Source organism: Medicago sativa, chromosome 2 (genome assembly GCF_051527215.1).
Source record: "Medicago sativa cultivar Bolivia chromosome 2, Bolivia_mono, whole genome shotgun sequence".
In the NCBI taxonomy this organism is placed as follows: Eukaryota; Viridiplantae; Streptophyta; class Magnoliopsida; order Fabales; family Fabaceae; genus Medicago; species Medicago sativa.
The window spans coordinates 714,305-733,739 of record NC_140750.1 but is presented as its reverse complement, the minus strand read 5'-3'; the positions used below and the strand labels follow the sequence as shown (position 1 = coordinate 733,739).

Sequence of the window (19,435 nt, the reverse complement as noted above, 5' to 3'; positions counted from 1 at the left end):
ACGAATGTCTTTTGAGAATGATTGAATGAATGAATGTGGTAAATGAATGCAGTGATAGCCGATGATGGATATTGTAAAAAAAATGCACGTATATGAGTTTAAAAAACACCATATCTGTCAAGAATTGTTGGTTTGTTAGTTTACCTAAAACCAATCCAAGCTAACTCACATTGGATGTCAATGTGACTTAACTTGCGTTGGAGTTATTTTAGCCAATTTGAGGTGAGAATGAGTAAAATTGTTCGGGAGAATAACAGTTTTCAACCCAAGATTCACAAGAAATGCTCTTCTCCTATAAAAAAAAAAAAAAACACTCCCTCCCAACTGAATGAATGAAAGTACCCTTGCGTGGCTTAAGTCATACTGGGTACTTTCAGCGTGAGTTAACTCACGTAAGTTATAAACTCATCGTGACTTAAGTCACGCTGTGTGCTGTTATATATAACTCACTCTTTCAGAAACATAATAGTCACTTTCCAATACTTCCTAAAACATCACCAAGTATGATTTTTTCACCTTGAAGTGCAATTTTCACCAAACTCAACCAAATCAACATCAAATTCGGGCCGAGTATAGCATGCTGGACGAGGTGCTGGCTCCGCGGAGGAGGAATAGGAGTCATAGTCCACATGAGTAGTAGGTTTTTATTTTATGACTTTTGTATATTTGTAGTTTTTTATGACATTTTGTCGAATATGGATGTAATATATTTACACTTGTGTTTTTGCGTTTTTATGATATTTTGCGTAATTTTGGGTTTTATTATGCGTATTTTAATTACAAGTGAATGAATGATTGAATGAATGATGAAAAATGGATGCAATTGAATGAAGTGATGTATGAATGAATGAAGGAATGAAGAAAATTAGGGAAAATTGAGTTTATGTTGTTCTGGTATTTTGCACAGACACATTGTGAGTTAACTCACGCATATGTTAATTCAAGAGTGAGTTAAGTCACGCAAATGTTTAACACATGCGTGACTTTAACTCATGCTGGTTTAACACATGCGTGCCTTAACCTACGCTGGGACATTTTCGGAAGTTTGGTTAGGACTGAGCAAAACTTGTTGGGAGAAGAGCATTTTTCAAGTTTCACTACTTAGGGCCCAGTTAGGAGGCTCGAGCAAACAAAGCCCAGCCCAGCCCACTAAGAATAGTCAATCGAGGGGTGCTGGAAACTTCCTTCTTTCCTTTCTTTCTTCCTTCCACTAAATTCATTCGTTCTCTCCATTCATTCAATTTCGATCTACGTTTCTCACTCAGGTTAACCTATTTTTTATACACCGATTTTTCTTCTAATCTTATAAATTTAATTTTTTGTTATGATTATTGATGTTGTTTTGAAACAGAATCGATTGATTTATTCCATTAATAATGTTGCTGATCAAATTATTATTTGTTAAATTAGGTTTGAAATTGAGCGTAAGTAATCAATCATGTTTGGTGTTGTTAGACGAAGGGTTGCTTCATCTTCGGTGAGTGACAATTCAGTTTCACTCTTCTTTTTTAAGATCAATTTTTTTTTTTGTTGATTTATGGATTTTGAACTTGTTAGCTTTAAGTGAAAGCTGATACTTTTCTTGTATATATACTTCAGTTGTTGAAAATCCGGTCCGGCACAACTAGAGTTTCTTCCATTTTGGAAAAAGAGGTATTTTTCTTTACTTTTGTTGTCCTTACGAATATGCAGTGTATGTTTGATCTCACAATGGGTTTGTTTGTCAGGATCAACAGTGATGTGACTCACTGTGATTCCAAACATACAAGCAGATGATTACTAGAGTATTATTTTTGGGATGTGTGTTTAAACTTGCAATCTATGAAGCACAAATACGACACTGACACACAGACTTGACACCCGTGTGAAAGTATTAAAAAATGAATTAATTCAATGATATCACATTTGTCCGACACATGCTGGATACCAAACATGTATTCCATCAGAAGTATCGGTGCTAAAGAGGTTGCAACTCACTAATACTTTAAAACTTTTATGGTTGTGACCATGTTTGGATAAACAACTTATTTTGTAGCTTATAGTATTAGCACTTACTCCCTCCGTCTCACAATTATTGTCACTTTAACATTTTTTTTCTTTTTCTCAAAATGATTGTCACTTTTCAATACCAATGCAGCATTTATTTATTTTTTTTTCCACTATTACACCCTTATTTCTTGAATTTCATCCAACTTAAGTACTCCACTAACTACAATTAATAAGGATATTTTAGTAAATGCTACTAATTTTACCATTGAAATCAACACAATTAATCATTTCCTTAATACAACAACAACAACAACCAAGCCTTATCCCACTAAGTGGGCTCGGCTACATGGATCAAATGACGCCATAGTGTTCTATCAAAAACCATATTTGGATCCAACTCATTGACCTCTAAATCCTTTTTATGGTTTCTCTAATCATTTCCTTAGTAATCGTGCACTAAGTGGGCTCGGCTACATGGATCAAATGACGCCATAGTGTTCTATCAAAAACCATATTTGGATCCAACTCATTGACCTCTAAATCCTTTTTATGGTTTCTCTAATCATTTCCTTAATAATCGTGCACAAACCTTAAACGACTAATATTGTGAGACAGAGGGAGTATCTTGCAAGCTGTTATGAATAAGCCATTTCTATAACACAAGATAAAATATTGTCAAAATGGTTTTGCATAATCTCTAAGTTATTTTAATAAGCTATCCTGGAGAGCTTATGGAACTAAGCTGAAAACAACTGATGAACATTTCGTAAGCTGTTTTCATATGTTCTTCTAAACAGTGTCACAAGTGTATACGCTATAAGCTCAAATAAGTCAATCTAATTAAGTCCTGTATTTGATAGATAAGAATCTCAGCTTTATGCCATGGTAGACTCCTGTCCTGTGATCATGTGATTTTAATTTTATACTCCCTCATCCCTCTCCTAAATTATGTTGTTTTGACCATTTGCACACAAATTAAGAAATGGAATTAATTTTGTACAGGAAAGAAAAATTATGAATTGTTTTACAAAATTATCATTTATTAATGGTATGAGAAAGATAAATTAAAGAATTGAAAGGAAAGATACTAATAAATAGGCAGAGTTATCATGGAAAAAATAACATTAATGCTTCATTGGTATTTTAAAGTAACTTATAATTTGGGACGTAGGTAGTAACTTCTTTTGGAAATAACTTCTTGTTCTGTGATTCTGGTTTTTTATATTGTTTGTGACTGGTTCACTCTGGTGTTTGACTTCTATTTGGGTTCTCTTGTATGAGATGTTTGTGTATGCGATTGTGCAATTTTAATATGGTTGGGTGAAGATTTCTCTTTTACGTAACTGTCAATTGAAGTTGTTAAAGCATGCTATTTGCTAATTGATGTAAAGCTTTTTATATGAACTGCCTACATTTGCTCATACAGTCTACACAACACAACTTTACTGCAATAATCTTGTTCTGTGTGGAGAATGTCCTATTGCTGTTATTTTTCTGTTACCCAGAGTTTTATATTTTTTCCTTCATAAGATGCAGTGTATATGTTTAATATCACGGTGGGTTTGTCAGAATCACTGTGGCGTGAGTCTGACAAACCCACTGTGTTACCAAACTTACATTCAAATGATTACGAGAGTATTATTCTTGGGATGTGTGTTTTCTGATCATCCTGCATGAAATTGCAACTTACCAATCTTGCTAAACTTTTATGATTTGATACAATAAAATCCGAACTTTAAGTAATTGGAAGATCCCCTTCATGTGTTCGTCTAGTTGTTTTCATTTTATAACTTCTTTTGAAAATAAAAATGTTAAATTGACACATACAATTGACAAAAATATGGCATCCCTTTCTCTGGTGTCAATAGCGGCCACGCCGACCGCTATAGCGGAGCGGAGCGGAAAATCAGGACCACCGCACCAGGGCGCGTCTCAGGCCGCGTCAATGCGTGTCAAAAGTTGAAAGCTGCCAAAGCAGACCTATAAATAGTAAAACAATAACTTGTACTAGTTGTATATAATTGGTATTAGCCATTTTCGATTTTGCCATCCCTTTTATTTCATATTATGAATACTTCATGAAATTTTGAGTAATGTTTAAGGTATTTTATTATTTCTTTTTGAATAGTATGGTATCTAGTATTAAATTTATTAGTGGCCGCACTACCGAAATAGCGCCCGCTACGCGCCCCGCTCCCGCACCGCGCCAATTATTGAGTTGGCCGCGCTGCGCCGCATTTCCGCATTGAAAACAGAGGTCCCTTTGTGTATTTTAGTAATCCATGTAAGCAGTATGAAAAAGTTATAGATAGCGATGGAGCTATACGGTGTCATCTACAGTGTCTGAAATTGTGTTTAAATAACATAACTCTTTGAAAATAACGTCTTCGCCTATGATTATAGATTTTTCAATGGTTTGAAAAGAAATTGGTGAAAATTTATCATGTTTGTGACTGGTTCACTCAGGTGTTTGAATTTTATTTGGGTTCTCTTATGTGAAATATTTGTTTATGTGATTGTGCAATTTCAACGTGGTAGGGTAAGGATTTCCCTCTTACTTAATTGAAGTTATTAAAGCATGCTATTTGCTAATTGATGTAAACCTTTTTTTTTTATGAACTACCCACATTTGCTCATCAGACACGGCGTAGAGTACAGACTACACAATACAAATTTATTGGGATAATCTTGTTATTTTCTCACACTCGCTTCTCTTCTTTATATTGAATTCTTCTTTTCTCTAAAAAAATTATTTTTATTGGAATGGTTAGCATTGGTTTTTGATAGAACACTATGGTATCGTTTGGTTCATGTAGCCGACTCCACTTAGTGGGATAAGGCTTGGTTGTTGTTGCATTGGAATGGTTAGCATACCTGCTAATCTGTTTTATCTCTGGTTTTTACCTCTATTGAGTATATGTCCTCATATTTTCATTGGCACAGAGTACTTCCTTTGTTTTACAGATTTAGGATTTACTTATTAGTCATTTCCTTGGTGGGTTCTTTACAACTTTTTTCTATTATTTTTAACAGATTGCATTAAGCTCAGGAGGATGTGGGAATATCCGGAATTTCTGTCATATAACACCTGGTAATTGTGTTTTTTTTTTTAAAAAAAAAAAAACAAAATTCGTTAGCTGGTACAAATTAAATGGTTTATGCAATTGTGCAATTCATATGACCAGCCTTTTTCTATTGCAGGACGCTGGATTAGTTCAAAGCCTATAAGGTTAGTGGTTCCTTTATTAGTCATAGGCTTTATGTTTTGCTTTATGATATTTAATTTATAAACATGTTGGCTTGTAACTAGCAAAATGAGTCAGTATTTAATTTATAAACATGTTTAATTTATAAACATGTTTTGCTTTATAGTAATATTTAAGTTGGCGGAAGCCGGGACAAATAAGATTTAAGCACTCCAATAAGCTTTGAATGTTAAAATCACATTTGGACTTTGGAGACTTCAATAACATGCATATATGGTTTAAATAAATTTCTAGAATAAAAATAAAATCATTTGCGAATATTTCCCGTTTCCTAACCTAACAGGCTATTCAGGGGAAGAAAATGAAAAAATGGTAATAAAAATTAATTGTTAGAAAATGAAATAATGGAATTGTTCTCTAAAACTGAGCAAACTCTTAATTTTTCACTATTATAGATCACGTGTTTGCAATTTTTCTTTGCCTTCTATGTTTTTTGCTGTCAGTTCTACACTTCTTCTTGTATGTTGTTAGTTTCTTCTTGTGCACATAAGCATCATATTATGCATTCAAATTAGTTGATAGAAAAGCTTTTAAATTTAGTGGTTTTACAGTGTTAGTAAGGGCATTGGTGTTGCAGACAAACAAATTAGCTGACATTTTCTTTGGAAGGAAAAATTCAAAAAACGTATTTTCTGTAATATACTTTCATTTATGCTCAAACAAATTTTGTTGGTAACTTCTCACATATAATTTGGGGAGCAACAGCAATAGGTCAACTTTGCTACTTCAACCTGCCTCTGCGCTTTTGTGTGTGTCTGTTAACGTAATAATTTGAAAATATATGGTTACGAATTTTTCCTTACTCTGTGATTGCCACCAATTAATTAGTTGGTGAACAGAATGGAAAGAGTACTTACTGTTTCTTATTGTCAGTGGTGTACTGCTCTGATAACCTTATTGCTATGCAGGGACATTTTTCATCAAGAGGCCTCCATTCAAACATGGAAGCGTTCCTTTTCTTCGGATAATGGTGAGATATTAACGAGACTGTCAGTTTTCTGTCATTCAAGTTACCTATATAGTTCAAGATTATTTTGTGTTTAGGGCTGTCCAAAAGAACTGGAAAACCAAACCGAACCACGCTTAACTAAACCAAACCATTTCTTTCGGTTCAAGAACCAAAACCATGATTTGCAAGTAGTTTTCTACCCAAACCAAACATTAGACAACCAAACCTGAACTGAAACAACCGAACTGTACAAACACATTTTAATTTCAATTACACAAGTTCATTTTCTGGTGTTATGGTTATTGTAAGAATTTTAACTTTTATTAAAGAGGAATATTTCACAATATCCATGGTTATGATGATAGAGTATTGCATAAGCGTATTTCTGAAATTTAACTACTGTATAACTGATTTAATGTAATAGAATTCAGAATGAATTGTTTGCTAGAAAAGATAGTGTATTTCTATCCAGCGTGGTATAGAAGAATGACAATCCTTGGGAGTTGGGTAATTGATCTGATCAATGAATTTTTAGAATTATTGACAATTTGCTTAGCTACATATTACATTTGTGAAGTTATGCTCTATTTTTTTGTGCATTTTGTCGTTTTTCTTAATGTTCTAAATTGCAGTTTCATTTTATTAGCAAGAGTTTAGAGTCTTGGCCATTGGACCGAATTATCCTGTGATTGCTAATATTTGTTTAGTATAACTTTTTTCTGGCATTTATGCTGTTCAATGTACAGTGTTCTTTCTTGTGAGTTTTCCTGTTCTTTCTTTTGATTGCTGATCTTTTTTGAATATTATTTTATTTGTGATAAAGGAGACAATGTTGATGTTGTTGTCCCTCCATTGGCTGAATCCATCGAGGATGGGACTCTAGCAAAATTTCTGAAGAGTATGTTAACACAACTCTATATACATTTTATTTACAGTTACTTGTTATTTTTAGTGGTTATTGTGATTGACTTTTATATTTTTTGTTTTGATGTATGGGAGCAGGGCCTGGTGACAGGGTTAATGTTGATGAACCAATTGCTCAAATTGAAACAGATAAGGTGTTATATTGAAATAACATGCAATTGTTTCTATGAAGGATTTGGATAGTTATAAGTGAGTCCAGTTTTCTTTGTTCCTAAATTATCATTAACACTGTTTTCCTTACTGCTGTATCAGGTCACTATTGATGTTCCAAGTCCTGAGTCGGGTGTGATTCTGAAGGTACTGTTTAATATGTTCAGAACATTTTTACCCCCACAAGCCATCCCATGAATACTAAAATTATTGCTCTCTTATTTAATTAAATTTTGTTCATATGATATATTTAATGTTGTGCAGCTTCTAGCCAATGAAGGGGATACCGTCGCACCAGGTAACAAGATTGCAATCATTTCAAGGTCTGCTGATGCTACAACCCACGTTGCGCCATCTGAGAATGCACCTGAGAAACCTGCTCCTAAGCCAACCCCAAAGGCTAGTGAGCCAGAGGAGAAGAAAACTCCTAAAGTTGAAACTACTACAACCGAGAAGCCTAAAGCACCTACTCCACAAAGCTCTCCAACTGAGCCACAGCTTCCTCCTAAGGAAAGAGAAAGACGAGTGAGTCATTGTGATTTTTTATTGTTATCGCTTCCTGAATTATGTTTACCAATTTTTTTATTTTAATGTCTGCCTTCATTTTCAAGGTTCCTATGACAAGGCTTCGGAAACGGGTTGCTCAACGGTTGAAGGATTCCCAAAACACATTTGCTATGTTGACAACCTTCAATGAAGTTGATATGTAAGTTCCATTGATTGTCTAATTAAAGTAGAAGCTTTGAATATTGCCTCAAGATTTAGGGATTTTCGTGTGTACATATTTCCTGTTATGCATTTAGGGATTTTCGTGTGTACATATTTCCTGTTATGCATTGTTTGGTGATGCTTACTTTGAATTAGAATATAGGAAACTGTGGGAATATTCCTTGTGGTACATACTACATAGTATTCTAAATTTAACAGTTCTAAACCCATATGGTGTGTTTGCTAAACCAATGGTGCATTACTATCGTCTGGAATCTGTCTATTTTCTTGGTATTTACGGTACATCAGCAGAATCTGTTACATGTTCTCCCGAATCCTACATGTCATAGTAGGTGTGTGTTCCTTATTTTTTGTTGTTCAGAAAAAGTGGGGATGGCATCTGCATACATATATGCATTTGGGATGAAACTTTATCTTTACAGATTATTTTACTCAATTTTTTAGCTGCTTTTTTACATTATGCCGCTGTGCATGTTTCTATGCCATAACCAGTATCATAGGACATGCCATTGATTGGAATGTTAATGTGGAAATGGGCTTTGACTATGGGCCCAAACCTAAGATATGGAGAGTCTACACTAGGAAAAGAGGAAATGGGAAGGAATGATGAGGTGTCAATTTTGGTGCATGGGATGCATGAGTTTTAGTAACTATATAAGTAATAGTAAGTCAGAGAATAAGGCAGCTAAGTATTCTGTTATTCTGTGGGGTCACTTTGTTAGTTATTTGGGAGCAATGCGTGCTATGAGAGATTGATAGTATCTCACTATCAGTATGTTACTCTTTTGTCCTTATTTCTCTTGTAATTGTTCATCACCATTGATACAATTACAAGCTTTCACCATTTTTCCATTAATATTGTTACTGTTTTATTCACATTTTCATATACATCTCCATCAGCCATTGATTTTGTTTTTTTGTCGGGGTGAGGGAGAGAGAAAACCCAGTTATGTAGATTAACATGATAGACAAGGGGTGACTCCATTTGTTTATTATTATTTATTTATTGGTGCTATACTTGTTGTAATGGCCTTGTATTGAATTGCAATTATCATTCTCTCCCTGATTGCTCTGCAATTTATAATAGGACTAATTTGATGAAGCTCCGTGCTGATTATAAGGATGCTTTCGTTGAAAAGCATGGAGTTAAATTGGGACTTATGTCTGGGTTTATCAAAGTATGCTCTCAAACTATGGACGTATAGATTAAATGATCTATTTCTCTATATTTTTTTCTATGTACTTACTTTGGTCTCTTTGGTAGGCTGCTGTCAATGCACTTCAATATCAACCGATTGTGAATGCAGTCATTGATGGGGATGATATTATATACAGAGATTATATTGATATCAGCATAGCTGTTGGAACTCCGAAGGTTTTCATCAGTCACTTCAACCTTCACTTATTTACTATGTTTTTATTATCTAGAGAAAATCCTTGGTGTTGGGTTTATTATACTAATGATGAAAGCTAACCATATGTCATTGATCTACGTCGATTGACATTGTCATGACTAGTTTGAAATTTTTTAATGGTTGGATTGAAAGAGCTAATCAAGTATAACTTTGCTTTTTTTGCTTGCCTTACCAGGGACTTGTTGTGCCTGTTATCCGTGATGCTGATAAAATGAACTTTGCGGATATAGAAAAACAGATCAATGTTTTTGCAAAGAAGGCTAACGCTGGAACTTTATCAATTGATGAGATGGCTGGAGGCACTCTTACAATATCAAATGGTGGTGTTTATGGCAGCCTTTTGAGTACCCCTATTATCAACCCACCTCAGGTTTGTATGTTCTGCTAAGAAGGCACTTATTATGGTTTTTTATTGTATAGAACATTCTTTGATTTATGGTAAGATTTAATTATTGGCTGCTCTCATCAAAAGAGCCCCATGAAATATGTTCGATGACAGGAAGTAGGAACTAACCCATTTCATGCATTGTGTCGTATCATGTGACCAGATGCATGCCACTAGTAACTTATCAAAATGAATTTTGTTTTCACATTACAATCAGTAAAATTCTAAATGCCTAACCAAATATTCTGCCCTTATAGTTGCCAGTAGTAAGATTTGGATAATTGTATTGCTTTTCTTTTCTTTTTAAATGATGCCAAATAATTGTTGGGAAATTCTACACAATTTTTTTTTAAAGGAATCTCATGCAACTATTATTTTTTGCAGTCGGCAATCTTGGGTATGCATTCGATTGTGAGCCGTCCAGCGGTTGTTGGAGGAAATGTTGTTCCAAGGCCATTGATGTACATTGCTCTAACATATGACCATAGAATCATTGATGGAAGAGAGGCAGTGTTCTTTTTGAGACGTATCAAAGATACCGTGGAGGACCCTCGCAGGCTTCTGCTTGACATATAAAGTGATTCTGAAAGTCAATGAAGTAATTAAACCTGTTAGAATTCTAATACCATAATGAGTACCCTTTTGTTTGGGCCTTGAATTTGCGGCGTGATTTACAGTTTTTATTGAGCAAGCTCTTTAGGATCAATTCTCAATTTATTTGACATAAACTCAGCATGTTTGTACTTCCCTTTCACCTACCCTCTCAAATTAGAGGGTCAAAGTTTTTGGCTCATAAATTGTATGAAACGACTACGAAATATACTATGGAATTCTCCCAAAGTAATAAATAATTTCATTGTACTCTTCACTACAATATTATTTCACAACTAAAATTTCTAAACATGACTAAAATTTCTTTTACCCTTCTGTAATGAAATTTATTTAAATTCTTATTGCTGTTGGCATTATAGCTCCTTGTTTATATTTTATCCAACGGAACAGGGAGTTGCCATTGTGGTTCTGTTATTAAGGATAACCATTAAGTTCTATACTTCTATTGACTGGATTTTGCGGACATAGTACGAGTCCAATTTGGACTAGGGATGATGTGCATGAAACCTATCCCACTTTTTTTGTTGTCACGCAAACTCCTCAAGCTGCATGTAGTGTAGTTCTCGACGTACAAAATTCTAATTAGAGTAATTGTGGTACAAATTTAATCCATGAAGTTTCGACAAACTAATTGATATCGGCTCTAATATAAGCAACAAAAACAAAGTTTAATCAAGATATCGTCATTCTCGTGTGAATAAAAATTAACTCAACCTTTACACGCCGCTCCTCAAATATGACATTCTTCGTCGCTATTTAGCTACCAAACACTACAAATTCGGTTTATGTGCTTCAACCATCACTTTTTGCCTCAAAACATACGTTTCCTTAGGAACCCTAGAATTCGGAAGAGGAGTTCATGTTGATTCCATCAAGCTCAATTTCAACTCTGATCGTTTTGTAGGTTCATCTCTCATTTGATTATACTCACAATATGGAAAAATCAAAGATGCACATAAGGTGTTTCATGAAATTACTAACAGATATTTTTGCTTATACTTCCATCATCACTGCATATGGTCACTCTTGTGGTTCATGTGTGAACGGTGCTTTCAATATTGCTTCCATAATGCAGCAACAAGGGTTGCTTCCGAACCGAGTAACGTTAGTGAGTTTGATGCATGCAACGGCCAAATTGGGTGCACTGCAAGAGGGTCGAGCTGTTCATGGTTATGCTTTAGGAGAGGAATTTGTTTCGGTGATGATGTTTTGAGACAACCCTTTTGGATATGTATCATAAATGTGGTGGTGTAGGGTTAGCTGCCTCGGTTTTTGCAAAGATGGATCCTCGAAAAACAACAAAAGTTGGTTCTTGGAATACGTTGATAGCGGATTATCTTCGTAATGGACAGGCTTTAGAGGCTTTTGAGCTTTTTCGTCGAATGATGTGTAAAAATATTTTGCCTGATTTGTTAACATTGGCCAATGCTATTTTTTGTTGTGTTGAATTGAATTATTTACTTCGAGGGAAGAGTATTCATGGATACATGATCACGATGGGGGTAGAACTTGATCTTGTGGCTTCCACTGCTTTGGTTGATCTATGCTGTAAAATTGAAGTAACCACAGCAAGAAAGCTGTTTGAAAGATTGGAGAATAAGGATGCTGTTGTATATAATGTTATGACGTCAGGTTATCTTGATAATGATTTACCTGTGAAGGTGCTAAACATTTTTTGTGAAATGGCCAAGATGAATGTTAGTCCAAATTTGGCTTTGTTTATTAATTTGATTTCTGCAGTATCAAAATTGAGAGACATTAGATTGCAAAATCAATTTATTCACGCATATGCAAAATGTGGGTATGTATTGGATGCAAGGGAAGTCTTCAATAAGATGAGAACAATGGACTTGGTTTCATGGACTTCGATGATAATGGCTTATGTTCATAATAACCACATTGATGAAGCCGTAAATTTGTTTCGTTTCCTGCAAAGAGAAAATCTAAATAGGGTTAAATATGTTTTTGGTCCCTATAAAATTGCGACCTTCTAAGTTTAGTCCTTACTTAATTTTAATAGCTTTTTTAATCCCTAAAAAAAAATTTTACTTATAATTTTAGTCCCTGCTAAAATAAATTTTGTTTAATTATCCTTAAACTTTAAAATTTTTTAACGATTCTTTTTATAGAAGTTTAGAACACTATGAAAGGTTCATTTACTAAAATCTATAATTTTTTAACATGAAATAAATTAAATATGAATTTTTTAAAACGACAAAAGTTTAAGATATAAGTAACAAAAATATGGACGTAGAAATCAAATTTTTGCGATATTTTTTTTGGAGGACCTTTTAATAACGTTCTCAACACACTTGTAAAAAATTGTTGAAAAACTTAAGAGTTTAAGCATAAATTAAACAAATTTGGATTGAGTAAGGACTAATATTGAGTGCAGAAATTTTTTATAGGGATTAAAAAAGCTATTAAAATTAAGTAAGGACTAAACTTACAAGGTCGCAATTTTGTAGGGACCAAAAACATAATTAACCCATCTAAATATTGACTCTGTTACTCTAATCGGTCTCCTTCAGGCATTATCCTAGCTTGGATGTCTAAGTTTTGTTAAGGAAGTTCACTGTTTCAGTTACCGATTTTTTCATGGTAAAGATTTGTCTGTAAATAATTCTCTTATAACTACATATGCTAAGCGTGCAATGATAGGTGCATATACAATGAGAGGTGTTAAAACTCTTTGATCATATGAAATTTGGAAAAGTTACACCTGATGAAGTGACTTTCACATCAAATTTTTGGGATAATGATGAAGGAATATGCAATAGTTGCAAATGAAATTCATTATAGTTGTATAGTAGCAGAGCTGGTCAAATAACGGAGGCATACAATCTGGTCAAAATTGTATGCCTCCGTTATTTGACCTCTGCTGCAATGTCTGCTTTGCTTTCTGCTTGCAGACTATATGGGGATACTGAGATTAAAATTGGAACCACATAGTTCAGGTGCTTATGCTTTGGTATCAAATATATGTGCACAAGGGGGAAGATGGGATGAAGTAGCCCAAATAAGGGCCATGACAAAGAATACAGAATTCAGAAGTACTCCAGGATATAGTGCATGTTTGGATTGACAACGAGTTTGGCGGATATATTTTAAAAGATAATAGAATTAATGCTACTACAGAGGTCATGCCTCTCATTATTCAAACAGATATCAATCAACAATGAAATTCATCAAATTCTGTTGAATCTACATGCAACAGGAAATGTAATTGATCCTGAATTCAATTTCAGAAATTCGAATTTCAATGTTGGAAATTCGAATTACGATAGATGTAGAACAATTGATCAGAGTTTGTCAAAGAGGAAAACTATTAAATGGAATTCTAAAAGGATAAATTTTTGGTTGCTATTTGTGTTTCCAGTCAAATGTGGAAGCATTTGATCTGTTTTGAAAAGCATATGTTTTTCCCGGCGATGCTTAATAGGGTTTTGGTGATTCCAAGTTCTAAAGTTGATTATCAATATGATATGATAGAGTTGTTGATATTGATCATATTAATAAATGTTTAGGGAAAAAAGTTGTTATATCTTTTGATGAATTTTCGAATGTTAAGAATGGTTCATTTGCATACTGATAAGTTTCTTTGTTATTTTGCTTTGCCTCAACCTTGTTATTTGGATGATGAGAGGTTGAAGAAGTTGGGTGCGTTGGGTTTGGGTATGAGTAAACCTAAGGCTGTTTGGGAGGATGAGGATGCGAGGAATCCAAAGAAGACTGTTCAGGATGTTATGGATAAGTTTTCTTATGATGATGATGTTATGGCGATTGGTGATGTTTTTTATGCTGAAATGGAGCATGATTGAGTGATGCAACCCGGTGGGCCGATTGCTCATCAATGCAAGACTTTGATTGAACCTAATCGCCTTATTTTGCTTACTGCTAAGCGTTTTATTCAGACTTTCCTTGGAAGGAACTTCATTGCATTTTCGGGGACACTATTTTTTTGAAATTTTAGTACAGCATTTATTCCTTTTCTCTGGTTTAATTTCTCGTAAGATTATGGGCTGTCTAAATTTGATCACATGAGTTTGATGTGTTATAGTATACTTCTGCATTTATTTGGAAAGTGAATTGAATTCAAATTCCCTGTAATCGAAGATTCCTCACATTTATGTAGTCAGTCACTTAAAGCTATTGGATCAAGATCGGCTCTGATTTTCACCTTTTCTCTCTCTTGATTTTGCTCTTATGATTGGTCTGTTTTTAAAGATTAATGCTTAATTGTTGTACATGAAAAGTTTAGCACAAAAAATGCACGAAAGCTAATTGGCCAATTTTTAAACCACATCTACTCATATATCTTATTCTCCCTCATCAGTTTCATCCATACGTGATTTATGTCTACAATTTGTTGCTATTTCGTAAAAACTATTCGTAGGAAACAACAAAACACTCTCTTTCAATTTATTTTGGTGATGTGCATTATGAATATTTTCATAAGACTCTATGTGCCATGTCTAGCGTGTTCATCAGGTTCTACTTTCACTAAAGACATACTGCAGCTGAGAAAGGACTAGGGATCAGCGTTGTTGTGTGATGAGTAGCTTTGCCATGGTGAAGAACCCAATATAATATTGTAGCGGAAAATGAATGAAGATAATGACAGTTTGCATGTGCTGTGGTTCAGGACCAGACACTTGATTGGCCTACCTACCATAGGTTTAATTGTATTTTTCTCATGAGCAGTAGTCGTGTATGATATGATAGAATTAGTGATTTTATTGATAAGTTTTGTTTACGTTGTTGCTATTTCGTTTGAACATGCAGAGTAATAAGGACTTTATTTTCTAAATGTTTGAAGAAGAAGAATAATTAAAAAAATAAAATAAATGCGTTTGCCGGGAGTCGAACCCGGGTCTATTGCTTGGAAGGCAATTATCCTAACCGTTGGACTACAAACGCTGCTTGATGTTTTAATTTCTTATTCGCTCTAAAATAAGTTTTGGATTTTCTACTGATATTTCAGTTTGCTTGAGGTTGAGAAGGATCCTTTCTTTCCATATCAAGAGCACAATACATTATCACATCTGGCAGCTGCAATTTGGTGAAGGATTATCCTCAAAATTAAAACTCTTAATACTAGTTTGCAATTTGGAGTAGTTTTAGTTTGTAATGTAAATCAATTTTTAAGAAAAAACAAAAAAAAAAATATTGTTTGGTAATCCCGTTTTTCAAAACAGATTTAGAGATGAGATAATGAAAACTAAAATATATTTTGAAAACTCAAAAATTGAAAATTTGTTTGATTGATACATATTTTAAGAGTAACCGGTAATTGCAAATGAATGCTTAAGAACACTTTTTTGAAATAGTACTTAGGAAAAATGTTCATTCATTGAACTAATTCTTGGAGTCATTGGTCTCTTAATGGCTCTATGTCTTTTTTTTTTATGAGTCAATCGTATTATATTTTACTACTATAAAGATTATCGAGTCAAATATTATTGAGCTCTAATGTTTAATGAACTCTACTAAAAGTCGAATCATTTTGGAGAATCTAAGTTTGATTCTTGAATAGAACAATTTTTGATCAAACTATATTTACCTTATGGTCGAATTTCAAAATTATCATGACTTCTTTCCCTAAAAACGGGAGGATTATCGAAGGAAAAAAAAAAGCGCGAGTTAATGTGAACAAATAAAATGTTTCTTACATATCTATCACCACCCTTAGCACTTGATAGAAACAATCAACTAAAATAATCCACACCAACAACAAAAGGATGTTGAATCTCTGATTCAGAAAATAAATAAGCAAGATAGTTTTGATACAAGAAATAGCCATAAATTAATCGTAGTTTCTTTTTGGATAAATAAAGACAGCAACAATACAAGAAATGTTGTTAGTAGCTAACCTACGGTGCATCTGGTCTTGCAATGTTGTTAGTAGCACTTGATTGAATTGAAACAATCAAATATAATAATCCGTTTTGGAGGGTTGGGTTGGGTTGGGATGGATTGGAGATCAGATTGATTTCTAATTAAATATTAACATTTAAAAATCATAAAATTAGCATGTGTACAAGTGCGATCCATTTAAGCATCCAAAACGGAGAGTTCAATTGTGTGTGGATGTTCTAAGAATCACTTAACCTCCCAGCTCCACAAGTCAATAATTGTTTCACTGTTGCAATAGATGATTGGAATGCTCAATGATGTATTTCCATAAACACCAATTGGCAAATGAGACTAGTGCTTGTGAATCCAAATCTTCCACCAAGGGTTATGAACTATGAGGTTTAAATTAAAACTCAATTCAAAATCAATGAAAGTTGCATTGCTGCAATAAGGGATGAGAGTAATCGATATGTTTTTCCCATAGGGGTTTGTATTTTTCAATGCCAATCTTCAACCAGGTTTGGAGTTTCCATTGAAGTGCAGTACAGCCCCTTTCTCTATCAATAGAGGATCAACCTTTGTGTAGCCAAAACCTAGTACATGCCACGACCGATCCAAGGTCTCGGTTAATCCATAAAATGTCAACAGTCCAGGAGGCTATGTGCCGAGTTTCCATAGTGTCCGATCGGCATTCTTTTCCTGCCAATAATGGTAGATATTTTTCCTCCATTCAACCAAATCAAATACATTCATCCCAAATGCCCATCCACATGCATCGGGATCAAAATGTGCTCTTATAAGAGGATGAGAATAGTTTAAGTATGTATGGTATCTATGAAATGTCTCCTTGCATGTCTCAACAGCTCCATTGACATTCCCATTCAAATCAATTGAAAAAAGATCAGAAAGATCCTTCTGAACCACAACATCGTCCTCCAGGAACACAATTCTCTTCAGTGCAGGGAAAATTTCAGGGATATAGAACCTCAGATGGTTAAGCATGGACAGATATTTAGGGTTACGAAACTTGATAGGTGTCTTTCCATCGTCGGTGTTTCCAGAAAAGTAGTAGCTTTGCATTTCTGAATCTTGAAGTTGCTTAAGCACCGGAACACAAGAAGCATTTAATTTAACCAAGTAAAGTCTTCATACTTCTGAACTTCCACAGTCACCCCACGGAAATCATTCATGGCAAACCACGTCTTCATCGCAGCATAATTTATTTCATCGGTGACAAGGTGAAAAACAATCATACTGGGATTTTTAGAATTTTTTGCAGTTGAATTGACCACGACCGAAGTTGCAATAATGTTATCAGAGAACACACAAAAGTGGTAAAGATTTTGATCCTTAATCTTCATCTCCACTTGTCTTTTGTCGTTCAATTTCTTTTGCAAATCAAGGTTTTTGAACCATTCTGTTGTCAACCGGACACCAAGACAGTGCAAGCTTTTAGGGACTTCTTCAGCTGCTTTTCTCTTACTGAGTTTACCTCATCTTCAAGAGCGTGGATTTTTGCTTTGTATCTCATGATCATGGCCGCGCTGTCAATGGAGTTGTTGTGCTCGGAATAACAGTAACGCCATATCATGGATAGCTCTCTTTGAATCTCTAGTTCTTAAAGGAGAATGCCTAGTGGCAGCATTCGAGAGGAGAATCTGCGAATTGCGGATTTGAGCACTTAGTTCCCCAGCAAATTGGAAATTCTTACTTTCTTTTGCAATTTCAACAAAGGCTTTTGCTAGGGATATTTGATCATTAAGTTGTCTGGTCACCGAGTCCGAACTTAACATATCTTCGGTAGTATTAAGGTCTTCCATAATCCTATCATTCGCGGAAGTTCTCTGCAGAATAAGATACAAGAAGTTATTCGCTATAAATAATATTAAAGATGTAATATTCTAGCTTTGAAATAAGAAGTCCAAGCATGTCATGTAAGTTATGTTCCAATAACTTAATCAAGTTTAAGTATTGTTTGGTATGATCTATGCATTACCCTTTAACTATTCTGTTACACTCGTATATTATAATGAAATTATGATGAAAATATATTTAGGGAAAATTAATTTTTGTATATAATAAGGAAGATATATTTTAATGATATGTATGTTAACTTATTGACAAGAACAACATATGGAAGTATCACTATTCTGCTTATTGCAAAACATTTACCTATAATGTCCCCATAATTGTATTAATTTTTAAGGATTTAATTTATATACATTGTCAGTGTAAAGAGATTTTACACAGTCAATCAATCATAATCGTCAGATCATTAAAAACGTTTAACGTTATCATAATCATTTCCAAAGGCACACACATGATTGGTTGTGATGGGGTCACAATGTAAAATTTTACCACTAACAGTGCATGGAAATTAAACTCAATTTTTAAACAAATTATAACAATGTGAGCAGAGGTAGCAGCATATGGTATGAATTCAAATCCAATGATTATGTGAAATTTTCTTCATTAGTATATCTTGACAGCTTCCATGCATGTTTTGAAATGTGTTACAAACTTCAAAATAAGGCAAAACAATAACTTGTTTAAAGAACTCATCTCATATTAAAAGCTTCCATAACCTATGGTCCAAAAAGAAATTAGTTGAGATCTCATACAATTTTTTCAGCAAACAAGAACAGAAATCTACAAAAACAAGTTGAGAAAAAAAAAGAAATACCTTGGACAAAGCCGGTCTAGACTCAATATGAGTCCCTATGATCAGAATATAGATAAAGACAAGAACCAGTGCACAGCACAATGCCCGTACCACAACGCATCATGAACCCTTCTCCGGACTGGCCTTCGAAGAAAATGCATTGCTCTTTGCATCATTTTCGAAACTTGTTCAAAATCCCGATCAAAGGTTATGGAAGAAATGACAACCTTAATGAATCTTTCCTTGTTAGGCTTCAAAACAAGTTTCTCTTCAAATAGTTTGTTTCTATTTGCCTGCATATGGGAGTAACACAATTATATAATTTTTTACTCAAATATACACCAAAAAAATAATTAATAAATAAACTGTAGAAATAACACATGAATGTGAAAATTTTAATTTAATATTGAAACAGACCACTTGTTTTCATACTAACGGACACGATTATAAGAAACAAGACCAAAGTAGCATACATCAAAAACATTCACTCAAAGATAA

At 34.1% G+C, this 19,435-nt stretch overlaps 1 protein-coding gene, 1 non-coding gene and 3 pseudogenes across 2 annotated transcripts; 3 read left to right on the top strand and 2 right to left on the bottom strand.

The window, feature by feature from the left end:
- Positions 1-1,222: 1,222 nt before the first annotated feature.
- LOC146943376 (dihydrolipoyllysine-residue succinyltransferase component of 2-oxoglutarate dehydrogenase complex 1, mitochondrial-like) lies at positions 1,223-10,681 on the top strand. The gene is made up of 15 exons (XM_085741637.1): positions 1,223-1,265; positions 1,411-1,477; positions 1,600-1,653; positions 5,023-5,080; positions 5,191-5,218; positions 6,164-6,225; positions 7,028-7,102; positions 7,207-7,262; positions 7,381-7,425; positions 7,543-7,803; positions 7,890-7,984; positions 9,095-9,185; positions 9,272-9,382; positions 9,598-9,792; positions 10,192-10,681. The coding sequence occupies exons 2-15, from the start codon at positions 1,439-1,441 to the stop codon at positions 10,381-10,383; spliced, it is 1,362 nt and encodes a 453-aa protein (XP_085597763.1). The 5' UTR covers positions 1,223-1,265; positions 1,411-1,438; the 3' UTR covers positions 10,384-10,681.
- A 446-nt stretch (positions 10,682-11,127) lies between these two features.
- On the top strand, positions 11,128-13,504 carry LOC146943375 (pentatricopeptide repeat-containing protein At3g63370, chloroplastic-like; annotated as a pseudogene).
- A 41-nt stretch (positions 13,505-13,545) lies between these two features.
- Positions 13,546-14,384, top strand: LOC146943374 (O-fucosyltransferase 36 pseudogene; annotated as a pseudogene).
- An 883-nt stretch (positions 14,385-15,267) lies between these two features.
- Positions 15,268-15,339, bottom strand: TRNAG-UCC (transfer RNA glycine (anticodon UCC)). Its single transcript has one exon. It is a non-coding gene; the product is annotated as a tRNA-Gly (tRNA).
- A 798-nt stretch (positions 15,340-16,137) lies between these two features.
- LOC146943372 (putative galacturonosyltransferase 10) lies at positions 16,138-19,113 on the bottom strand (annotated as a pseudogene).
- Positions 19,114-19,435: the final 322 nt, after the last annotated feature.